Source organism: Photinus pyralis, unplaced genomic scaffold (genome assembly GCF_008802855.1).
Source record: "Photinus pyralis isolate 1611_PpyrPB1 unplaced genomic scaffold, Ppyr1.3 Ppyr1.4_LG6, whole genome shotgun sequence".
Taxonomy (NCBI): Eukaryota; Metazoa; Arthropoda; class Insecta; order Coleoptera; family Lampyridae; genus Photinus; species Photinus pyralis.
The window spans coordinates 39,037,347-39,050,075 of record NW_022170663.1 but is presented as its reverse complement, the minus strand read 5'-3'; the positions used below and the strand labels follow the sequence as shown (position 1 = coordinate 39,050,075).

The window sequence follows — 12,729 nt, the reverse complement described above, 5'->3', positions numbered from 1 at the left end:
TTGAGTTCTCCACATTTACTTTTACAAAAATTACCCACAAGCCCAGATCTAAATTGCAAATAATGAAAAAAAAGAAAAGATAATTTAGCACATCATGCCGCCTCCCGAAAGTGGCGCTCTGGGCTCTAGACCACTTAGCCCATTGATAACCAGGGGCCTTTTTTTCTGGTGAACGCACCTTAGAACATATACATTCACATATTGTTATATGAATGATCTAAAGGAACTCACCCATTGATATATACTCTTTAGTACATACAGTGTGTCCCAAGTAGAACGCACCATAGGAGAAGGGTAATGTTAAAGTCACTAGATATAGAAAGTACCCAGAGACATGGAGAGAGGAGATCGCTGATCGACGAGTGCGCATCCAAGAAAGGGTGCGACCTCATGGGCGCTGCCATTTTTACACCCGTTGTGTCATGTTGTGTTTATAGTGGTGTTATTTTAGCCTGTGTTCGTGTTTAGGAGAGCTTTTTTCGAGGTTTAAGTGTTTATTTTGTAACGTCAACGTCACTGGCATTTTCTTTTGTTCATTTGGATTGAGATATTAGTTTCTTCCTACGGAGCTGCTGCCGAATAGAGTGTAGTGTATGAAGATTGCGTTAGATGTCTCTGGGTTGCGTCAGTAAACCTTTATAGTCCTGTTCAAATTTCGCGCTTCAATGGGTGTCAAAATGGCAGCCCCCTTGTTTTGTCACTTCGCGCAGTTTCATGCGCTATCTCCTCTCTCCATGTCTCTGAAAGTACCGCAATCATCCGCCATTTTTGGGCAAATTTGCTGCCAACTTAAAAAAATTGACAAATAAAATCTGAATAGCTGTCATTTTTTATAACCTAACTTCATAGTACTGTCATGTTTTATAAAAATATATACAGATATCTCCAAACAGGTGGAACAATCACTAACATTAAAGTTACTAGAATCTGGTAACTTCCGCCATTTTTGGGCAAAAATCATGCGTTCTCTCTCTAACACACGAGCCCAATGGATTGCGGTACTTTCTATATTTAGTGACTTTACTTTCTATATTTAGTGACTTTAGGTAATGTATTTTTTTGAGAAGGATCCAAGAGGCCTTGGAAATTAGTGTTCAACGTATGATCCTTCACAAAAAAAAATATTATAATGCTGTTACCCTATGATGGCGAGTTCCCCCCGAGACACACGATAAAAGAAGAATGTTTAAAAAATATGTACCAGGTTTATCATGTTACAACGAAATATACTATTAATAAATTCACAACAATATAATATTACACACATAGATTAATAAGGAATTTTGTTCAGAATCGAAAAATCAGGCAGACTTTTTTCCAAATTTGAACACTTTCATTGGCATGATTTCTCACTTCTTCTGTCATGTTCGCTTTTGCTGATTGAATAGATTTAATAGCAATGTACCCCGTACTTTTGCAGTTACATTTTATATTCACGCATATTGCAACTTCAATTATTATGGGTTAACAGATGTGCATGTACAGATGTATCTGAAAGCTGCATTTCCTATGGGTTGAGTGATCACAATCCGCACACTTTAAATCTGTAGAAATCTTGTGTTTTAATAAATGTCTATTTTAAAGTGCTTTATAAAATTGGTTGCGTGTAATTACCACTGTGTGTCATTTTACATCTTTGGAAGTCTTGTGTTTAAACAGTTTTTATGATTTGTTGCGTAATTACACTGTGTAAAATTAAAATACGTGGAAGTACTGCAAGTGTTTAAAATAGGTTGAAAGCACTAGGCACATGTTAAGAAGTCTTGAGTTTCGACATTAGAATTGTGCATGATTCTTCAATTTCCATTTTGTGTGGGCTGTATGTGTGTTAATAGATGTTTATTAAGAGCCGTTTTGTAATTGGTTGCATAATTGCACTGGGTACATTTTAAATCCTTAGATGCTTTGTGGATTAATAGATGTCTATTAAGAGAAGATTTTAAATTGGTTGCGTAATCGCACTGGGTACATTTTAACTCCTTACACGTCTTGTGAGTTAATAGATGTCTATTAAACGCAGAGGTAAAGTTGGTTCCGTAATTACACAGAGTACATTTTAAGCGCTTTAAGATCTTGTGTGCTGACAGATGATTCTTTAAATAAGATTCTATATTAGTTGCATAATCGCATTGGTCACATTGAAATTCTTTAAAACTCTCGTGTGTTAAGAGATGTCTTGTTAGAATATAATTGAAATTGGTTGAATAATCACACTGATTACATTTGAACTCTTTGGACGTTTTATGTGTCATCAGATGTTTCGTTAATTGAGATTTAGAACTGGTTTCCCAATCACACTGATCACATTTAAAATCTTTTAAAGTATATTGTAGCAGAGTATGCGGGAATTCTTTTGAACGTTTGCACAAGATATTTTCTTCTCGTTTCAAATCATTTTGATCTTCCAAATTACGGTTGCGATTAAAATATCCTGGGCTACTTGCCCCTTCGCTAAATTCCTGCTTTACAGTTTGAGAAACGTTAGCAGTAATGAGAATTGTACCATCAATGAATCCATTTATCTCCTCTTCTTGTTTGGGTTCAAGTTTAACAATGGTGGTCATTTTCGCACACAGTTATATACCTATGTAAACAAGTACAAGAAGTCATAAATTCTCAACAGTTAAGTTGTGTTTAAACTTGTTTGAACCTTTATCTAATAAGCACTTTTATTAAAAACAAACTATAACATGGATCCTCTGGATAAGCCGAGAACCATGCAGTCACATCAACGCCACGATGGATTTTTTTTTATTGGAAATTGTAAATGTAGCACCTCAATATTAAAGCGGACTTGTCACATACTTGACACAAACACTTTAATAGCGTTTTCGATTGGCAAAACTCGTGCTGCACGAGCATATATATAAGAGAAGTGCACGAGTGCAATTTTTACGTTCTATTGGTAATTTTAGGGCAATTTTCTGTGTTCCATTGGCAAATGTGATGCAACAATTACGCACTAAATGCAATGTTTGACGCACGAGGTCGGAGAGCTCGTGGAGCAAATTTTCAAAATAAAAGTGCGCCAATTTGAATTTGTTTCTTGCGTTGGAGAGTTTTTTTGTTGTCATCTAGCGATAGCGAAGATGATGAACTAGCCATATAACTTCTACTTTACAAAAAGTTGCATTTACTCTTTAAAGTGAACGCCAAAAATTGGTTCTTTACAGGAATTTCAAATTTATATTCCTCATTGTTTATCATAAATAATAGTGAAATCGTTTCAGTCATTTTTTAGAATACAGATTTGTCGATTACCTAAATCATTGTATAAATACAAATCTAAAATGAGGTTATGGACAAATGATAACAAATATTTATGTTCCATTGAGAGCAATTTTCGCATGCATTTCTTCAGTTTCTCGTGCAATACTCGTGCAGCAAACTAAATCGTAATTATCAGCTAAGGCCTGATTCACACTAGGCAATTCTGTTGCGTGCCGCAAAATTTTGCCGTTCATTACCGTACGGAAAATTTCATTGCAAAATTTGCACACGATGGTAGAAAAATGATGGTAATATTTTCGATACCACCATAAAAGTGGCTGTGATCACCATAGAGACATATGAGAGTCTATAAAGGTGATCACAAACCATGCTGTGATGTTAACAGGCGACCGGCTACAGAGACATTGGGCACACAGAACATATTACTGTTCTGTGATTGGGTATGCGCATTGTTTATTTACACTCAAAAAACCCATAGCTTTAACCCTCTAATTAATAAAAACACTACTTTTTTAATATATGCGGACTTTATTTCGTTTAATTAAGAAACTATTGTACAATTGTAGATATAGACTTTTCAGATCAACCACGTTAATTTTACTATGTAATTCCAAGGTTGCAGAAGATTAAAAATTAGAAAAGGGCCAATCTTCAATTCAATTTATATTTTATGTGGAAGAAGATACCTTAAAGTTATAACTTAAAACGTCATTGTACTGTACCTAGGTGCATTTAAACATGAATAACGTTTAATTGTTGTTTATAAACAGCTCGCATATTACTCTGTTAGACGGCAGTGTTGCATTGCCAATGAAATTTAAGGACTGTGAAAACAGATACTTATTATTTCCATTATACAGGGTGGTGCCTAGCGCAACGCAGCATAGGGCTTTCAATGGTAATTTCTTTATAGTCAATTACTAGCTCCCCTAATTATTTTAGAGCAAAAGTCTAAATACGTTTTTTTTAGAGAAAAAATACTGCCTCTGCTCATACTTTTAGTTATAATTTTCCATTTTTCAAAACCGTAGAAATCGGCAAAATAAGAAATTACATTTTTATAAATCAGTGATGCTTTTGAATCTTTTAACAAACTACAAGCGCATCGTATCTAAGTTTTCGTTGTTTGTCGTCGAACGATTTTCATATTTAATTCTGTTTCAACTAACCGACGCAATAAAAGGCATGTTAGGGTAATGTTTTTTTAAAGAATGTATGCTGCATCTGCATCAGATACTATTTGTTTATCATTTTCCGGAATCAGAGTAGGTACCTACATAATCGAAGAAAAAAAACTGATTTGAAGATTTGTTCCTAAACTTATATTCGGATTTTCCGCTACTGCAGCCAAAACGTTGAATGTATTGTTTTCCTGATGGTTTTGACGGACAATTTGATCGTTACTGTACTTGCAGTTCTTTAACTAATTTATAAACAAGTATAAATTTAATATATGTCAAAGGCAAATAATGAAACGTGATCGCTGTTTTTTTTAGGTAATTCCAAGGCATATTTGATTTATTGTAAAATGAACCTTTTTATTTTGTTGATTTCTACGGTTTTGAAAAACGGAAAATTATAAGTAATAGTATGAACAGATGCAGTATTTTTTTCTCTAAAAAAAATGTATTTAGACTTTTGCTCTAAAATAATTAGGGGAGCTAGTAATTGACTATAAAGAAATTACCATTGAAATCCCTATACTGCGTCGCGTTAGGCACCACCCGGTATACTAAGATACAGGGGTGTAATATTCGTTTTTATACATATTATAATAATATATGTATATTCATCATCAATCAATTTTATTTTCCATGTAGACTAAATATAAGAGTATAGGAACGTCCACAAAATAAATAAATAACAAACAAATACGTGCAATAGCGGAATGCTGAAAGTACATAAGGCGTCTTATGAATTGGCGAGATATTCTTTGATACTGTAAAATGGGTGGTCAATGAGGAACTTTTTAAATATCTTTTAAACGGGCGAAGAGAGGTCAGATTCTTGGCTTCTTGTGGAAGACGGTTGAATAGCCTTTATCATCATATATTTTGGTGATTCTTCAAATACGCGTTGTGGCTGTGCGGAGGTACAGTAGGGTTGTGTGGTAGCGGTTTTTCATGCCCTGGTTTGATTATCCTCGTTTGTAGTAAAGCCGATTTATTCTCAAACATATATACCAACAATTATATTATGTATAGGGAATAAATGGACATGATCCTTAGTTGCTTAAAGAGCGGCCGGCAATGATCGTGTGCACCTGCGTAACAGATACGGCGGATAATACTCTTCTGCAGGACGAGAAGTCTGAGCGAGGCAGGAGAGTAGCCCCAGGTGATGATAGCGTAGGATAGGTGGCTACGTACGTGTGCGTTGTAATATTTAACAAGCGTACATTGGCTAACCTGGTCACGAATGCACAGAATTGCGCAACTTGCAGAACGTAGTTTGTTAGAGAGGGACGATATGTGCGGTGCCCAGCTGAGGTGTTCATTCATCATGACTCCAAGGAACTTTTCATTGGAACGTTGCTGTAGGGGCTGATTATCCATGTATGTGACTGGGGCAATGTAATTTCGAGAGCGTATGTTGCGATAGAACATTACGGCAGTTTTCTTATCGTTCAGTTGTAAACGATTGGATGTACACCATTTCGTCATTTTCTCAATCGCCATATTGGCCGTACCCTCCAGGGTGTTTAAGTTGTTATGTGAGATGATTAGCGACGTATCGTCTGCGTAGTCCATATTGTTGACAAATATGATGAAAAGTAGAGGTGCAAGCGTTGATCCTTGGGGTGTACCAAGATGTTGCCTGTATAATGATGATTTCACTTTTCCGTTGCCCTTAGCGCTCGGTATTTCTACAAATTGGGATCTCCCCTCAAGGAAGGAGTGGATCCAGTTGTGTGCATTCCCAACAATTCCATATGACTCCAATTTGTCAAGTAGTAGTTGATGATTGATGCAATCAAATGCTTTTGACATGTCAAAGTATATGCCCATGGTATACACTATACAGCTTGCTATCCAGCGCTTCGTATATGGCATTGATAGAGTCAAATAACCCCGTGATGGTAGATTTGCCTTTAACAAAGCCATGCTGAGAGGGACACTGCAGTTGATATTTTTGGAAATAATCATACATTCGATTGGCCATGCATTTCTCAAATATCTTGGAGAATGCTGACGCAATCGATATTGGGCGATAGTTGGTCACATCCTGGCGGTCACCCTTCTTGTGCACCGGAATCACACGAGAAACTTTTAGGGCATCCGGAGAAACTTTTAGGGCATCCGGAACTATTTGAATTGTGGTCTTATTGAAATTCTTGGGCCATCTAGGTGTCTTCTTTGTAATCCACTAGTTTTAGATGTAAGTTAATTCCTGTAGTAAATTTGTTATTATCTTAGTATAGATTTCATATTACTTTAGTTCTTTGTTTTACCGTTAGAGGCCTTTCTAGTGTTATGTTTCTTTTACGTTGTTCTTTGTCTTGTTGCTAGAGTGTACGCTTTGTACCTTTCTGCACTTATTGCTATTTGAAAATTTATTGCAAACAATCATTTTATTATATTACAGATTTCAAACCAAAAACGTTAATGTTTGGACAGAGAATGAAGGCCAGAACAACTGGACTTTAATACAAAATTTACATGCTTTATTTTAACAATAAATTTAAGTTACCACACGATTTGCTGAAACTGACTTGCAACTCAAAATTTACTGGAATTGTAAACACACGTGGCAAAATTTGTCTAAACAATTACAAAAACTCAAGTTTAAAATGAAACCCCTAACTTTCCCAAAATTACTCACAACCAAATGTAAACTATCCCGACACAAATTTAGGACACACTGACAGAATTTAGTTGGTCTGATCTGATCCAAGAAAAGAATGCAGACTTATCGAATGCCGAACGTACAGCTCGCTCAATAAGTAGTAGCAACTGGACGAATTCTTTCACTCACATTCATGCAGTCAACATATCGAAAAGGATTCATTTAAAACTAAAGGGTGTTCAAGAAGATATTGAATATGACTTGATGAATGTACGTTCGTTACGCAACATGAGATTGCCCAGTTAAACCTTCATTGAAGAATTTAATACTACAGTATTTCTCGCTGAAAAGTTACAGTGCAGAATCAGACCCCTCAAAAAGAAGCGCGTGAAGAAAAAACCAACGCGTCTGTGTTTGACAAAGCTCCAACGTAGAATGGTAAAATATACAAGGGTTAATGGAGTAATTTTTCTCACTTGTGCCAGTAGGGGCGGACTGGCTAATTATAGTAGGATCGCATAGGTCAGGCCCAGGACTGCTGTTTTGGAGGGGGTCTTCTGTACTGTTTTTGTTTTTAGACACTGACACTGTGTGTTAAAATATAAGATTTAAGATATTACACTTTTAAAATCCCAAGAAACTGTATGTTTTAAAAGATGTCGTTTGAAGAGCTGTTTATTATTTGTCCCATAATCACAGTCAGAGCATTTAAAATCCTTAGAAACTTTATGTTTTAAAATATGTCTTTTGAAATTGCGTTTATTATTTGTCCCATAATCACAATCAGCACATTTAAAATCTTCAGAATTGTTATGTATTAAAAGATGTTGTTTGAAGATGATTTTATGATTTGTCCCGTAATCACAATCAGTACATTTGAAAACCTTAGAAAATTTATGTATTAAAAGATGTTGTTTAAAGTCGTGTTTAATATTGGTCCCATAATCGCAATCGGCACATTTAAAATAGATAGACATCTTATGTGTTAAAAGATGTTGCTTGAAGAGGTGTTTATGATTTGTCCCGTAATCACAATCCACACATTTAAAATCTTTAGAAATTTTATGTTTTAAAAGATGTCGTTTGAAATTGCGTTGAACATTTGTCCCATAATCACAATCAGCACATTTAAAATCCTTAGAAACTTTATGAGTTAAAAGATGTCGTTTGAAGTGGTGCGTGTTATTTGTCCCATAATCACAATCAGCACATTTAAAATCCTTAGAAACTCCATGTTTTAAAAGATGTCGTTTGAAGTTGCTTTTATCATTTGTCCCATAATCACAATCATCACACTTATAATCTTTCAAAACTTTATGACTTAAAAGGTGTTGGTTAAAGTAATATTTATTGTTCGTCTCGTAATCACAAACACGACACTTTAAATCCTTGAAAACTTTATGTTTTAAAAGATGTTGTTTGTAGGCCCATTTATCATTTGTGCAATAATCACAATTACCACATTTATAAACTTTCAAATATTTGTGTCTCAAAAGGTGTTTTTTCAAGCATGATTTTCTATTTGTCTCATAATCACAATTAGCACATTTAAAGTCCTTAGAAATGTTATGTGTTAAAAGATGTTGTTTAAAGTTACTTTTATTATTTGTGCCATAATCACAATGTGCACATTTAAAATCTTTAGACACTTTTTTACACCGAGTGAAAAGGTGACATTGAAAGTCAGAGTGTTTGTGAACTTCTTCATTATAAAGAGATTCAGGACACGGTGTACTAATGGTAATTTCGTCCTTTACGGTCACCAACACTTCGTTGCTGACTGAAATGCGTTCCTGAAACATTTCTTGACTTCTTCTTCTTGTTTGGGTTCGATTTTAATGAGTGGTGCGTCAATATCTCCATCCATATCTAACAACAATAATGTTATAAATAAATGTGTTAAAAATCTATTTTGTTGTTAATAAAGAGCGAGATCCCTGGACAACCAGACATACTTACTTTCTGGGTAACACAATTTGTTATATCAGAGTTGCATCACACAACCAGTAATTATTTGGTTATTTGTTGTCTGCTCCGTCAAACACTCCCAAAATACTTAAATTCTTTATTAAAAGAGCCTATGAGGAAGCGACGCCATTAATATGTTATCAATCTGAACTTATCTATATTCGAAGTCATAACATTTTTAAACAGTGTTGTCACTTTTCTATAAATTCATACTAATGCGTTGCTTCATTGACCACTCGTTTCTGGAGGTCGTAAAAGGCGATGAATGGCACTCCTCATCACATTCTCTAACTGCTACGACCACGATGTGTTCCCCTTGATTAGAGACAGATCTCAGTTCCTTGTTACGACACTGATCATGTGGAGTGCGTTCAGAAACAAGTGATGTTCTTTGGTGTGAAGTAAGTGTAGAGTGATGTCACGTGCCCAATGTCACTCTGTACTTTAGAAACGCACGGAGTGAGATGCTACTGTCAATTATTTTTGTAAGGTTAGAAAGTTCGAGCAAAACAAACAATTTTAAATATGAACAAAAGGAAGCTTATTTGTGGCTTGGCAATCTCATTATTTAAACAATTCCTATCGGAATTAGAAATATTTGTGTTTGAAGCTATCGATATTGAAGACGAAGAAGATCCTGTACCTTCAAAAAGGAGAAAGTTGCCGATTAGGATTGAGAATTATATGGAAAGGGTAATACCGAACCTCAGTAAACAACAATTTCAAATGCATTTCCGTATCAATTATGTGACATATACCAAGTTGTTACCAATTATTGCAAATGAAATAAAGAAAAAAGACATTGTGGGACGACCTTTAATAGACATCGATAGACAATTACTTGCTGTACTGTGGCTATTGGCAACCCCAGATTCATTTAGGTACCTACCTACATATGGAATACATTCATATATAACTAGCACTTCGTTTTAGATCAGTAGGAGAAAGATTTAATATGGGAAAGTCTTCTTTAAGTGTGTCATTTTTCCGTATCATCAAAGCGTTGAATAACATTGCGCCAAAAGTTATAGTTTGGCCAACAGGCGAACAGGTAGAAGCAGTTAAAGAAAAATTCTCCAATCTTGCAGGCATTGACGGTGTTATTGGAGCAGTAGATGGAACGTTTATTCCAATAAAAGCCCCCAAAGATGACCCAGAGGTATATATATGCAGAAAATGCCATTACGCAATTACACTGCAAGGAATTTGCAATGCTTCATTAAAATTCACTGATGTATTCGTGGGTTATCCTGGATCTGTAAGCGATACTCGAATATTCCGCAATTCCGACATATATAATGCGGTTACTGAAAATGTTATGGAATATTTTCCCAATGGAGAGTTTATTTTAGGCGATAAGGCATATCCTTGTTTGTCATGGTGCATACCTCCATACATCAACAGTGGAAATATGAATGCAGCAAAAAGAAATTTTAATTTGAGAGTATCTCAGACCAGACAAAGTATAGAGAGGGCATTTGGCCTTTTATTTGGACGACTACGGCGACTTAAATTTTTAGATATGAATAGACAAGATTTGATTCCTGCAACTGTTGTCGCATGTTGTGTTGTGCACAATTTATGTATAGAATCGGAAGATTTATTGGTAGAGGAGTTTATAAATGAGGGTATCCAATTTGTAAGAGGGAATTTGGAACGTGAACATAATGGCCGAGGAAATTTATTTCATGAGAATGGAACTCATAAACGTGATCAGTTGTGTCAAAGATTATTTGATGTTATGGACTAAATACTTGTAAATATTTTGTAATATCTTTATGAAACACTTAATCATTAATAATAAACATAAACTGTTACGAACTTAATACATATTCTTACATATTGAAAAAATACACTACATTCTACAGGATGTGTACGGTATTTTACTGTCATAATCCTACAATTTGTCTAAAAGTTTATTCATCTGCATGTTGAAATTTTCAATGGATTTTTGCTGCAACTCTCGAAGTAAACTCAGCCTCTCTTTATGCCGCCTTTCAATATCATCTTCTGTGAAACGCCTTTTCCTGGAAACTGATGGTGTTGGAGAGATACTTGAAGTTGTTGATGCAGTTTCCGTAACAGGCGGACTAGATGATCGAGATCGAACGTCATCACTGTCTTCCTTTTTGTCTAAGTATAATAATATAATCAAATTTACTTATAATGAGAGAAAAAGATCCTTACCTTCCAAGTTGCGTCCTCTTAGAGAGGATGCTACTGCAATGGGCTCAACGTTTGGTTTTTTTCCGTAAATATCATCCATCTCTTCGTAATAAGTAAATTGTATAGCGGCAGCACCACTACTAGTCGCTTTCATATTATCTTTCTTCTTCATATACCTCATTTTTAAATATTTTACTTTATCTTTAATCTGGGATGTAGTAAAGTTCCCACCATCATTCTTCATTTCATCCTTCATTAGCGCATATACTGCATCATTTTTTATGGTGGTCGATTTAAAATCTTCTTGGTGAAGTTTTAAAAAATGAATGAGCTTTAATGTCATCTCGTGACTCCACGAAACTTTGGTTCCCATCGGCGTACTCGTCCCGTTTGGTGAAGGAAGTGCAAGATCGGCAAGTTGCTTTTGTAATTCCTCATAATATTCAATGCCAAATATTGATTGCAAATCTGCATTAATTGAATGATACAGTAACTCTCCACCTGATAGGATTAAAATAGGAATCGATATATAAAATAATGTACCTACTTACTTTGAGTATTTTGCAAAACAACATTTTCATTTTCAATAATATATAAACCATTTTCGTTAACTACTGGCACATACGCATTTTCCATTATTAATTTAATAATTTACTTTACTGAAAATAAAATAATTTGGACAACGATTGTTGACATTTGACAGTTAATTATGAAATGCGCATGACAGGTTATTATTACCGCGCCAAAAAGCGAGGTAATGAAAGGTCACTCCAGAGTTACACTGAGGCGACTTGCAAGCGTTTCTGAACAAAGGGTAGTGTTGTACAAGGTGATCACACTACACTTTCTGAACGATCAGCGTAACTCCTATCTGGTTTCTGAACGTACTCCTGTAGTTGGAGTATTGGGCGTTATGCGCCAGGTAAATAAACGTGTAAACAGCCAAGACCTATACATTAATAAATACTAATTATGTTCTCGTCAATTTTGCCCCAAACAAACTGTTAAGTAAATCAAGTAAAATATACTTTTATGTTCCTAATGTTTTCTGTGTTATGGTTCCTTTAACTGATAGCGAGATGTCGCTGTGTGTACTATTTTGTAAAATGGAATTTCAGTTCTTTAGTAGTTGCTTGTAAATGTTATAAGATGAAGGTCGTCATTGAATTGAATTGAACGCATTTGTGCAAATAAAGAATGTACGTTGTCTTTTGGGCATTATTATTTATTTTTTTCACTACTAGCGTCTGATGACATGATTATTAACCTTTTTTCCACTTGTAAAGTTCCAAGTGGTTAATAATTTTTTATTATTAACTAGTAGTCAATAATGAGAACTGTCACGCTGTCACTTTTAGAAAACACAACCCGAAATTTCGCTCAATGAACGTTTAGACAAGTTCTCTAAAACGAATAATTGCCACCATTCGCAATTTCCAGAGAAATTACATACCTAAAATTATCACATTTGAAAAAATTCGAACGAAATTACTCTTTGAAAAATCTCAATGACAGAACAAAATACGGCCTGTTTGACTTGTACTTCCACGTACTTGATTGACATGTTAAATTAAGAAA

The 12,729-nt window shown here is 35.0% G+C and overlaps 2 protein-coding genes across 2 annotated transcripts; one reads left to right on the top strand and one right to left on the bottom strand.

Annotated features, from left to right (window-relative positions):
* Positions 1-9,363: 9,363 nt before the first annotated feature.
* Positions 9,364-10,806, top strand: LOC116173530 (protein ALP1-like). The gene is made up of 2 exons (XM_031491045.1): positions 9,364-9,866; positions 9,919-10,806. Exons 1-2 carry the CDS (start codon positions 9,511-9,513, stop codon positions 10,733-10,735), a joined length of 1,173 nt encoding a protein of 390 aa, XP_031346905.1. The 5' UTR covers positions 9,364-9,510; the 3' UTR covers positions 10,736-10,806.
* On the bottom strand, positions 10,753-12,063 carry LOC116173531. Its single transcript, XM_031491046.1, has 3 exons — positions 11,703-12,063; positions 11,173-11,652; positions 10,753-11,118 (listed from the first exon to the last, which is right to left on the bottom strand). Exons 1-3 carry the CDS (start codon positions 11,785-11,787, stop codon positions 10,883-10,885), a joined length of 801 nt encoding a protein of 266 aa, XP_031346906.1. The 5' UTR covers positions 11,788-12,063; the 3' UTR covers positions 10,753-10,882.
* Between the last annotated feature and the right edge of the window lie 666 nt (positions 12,064-12,729).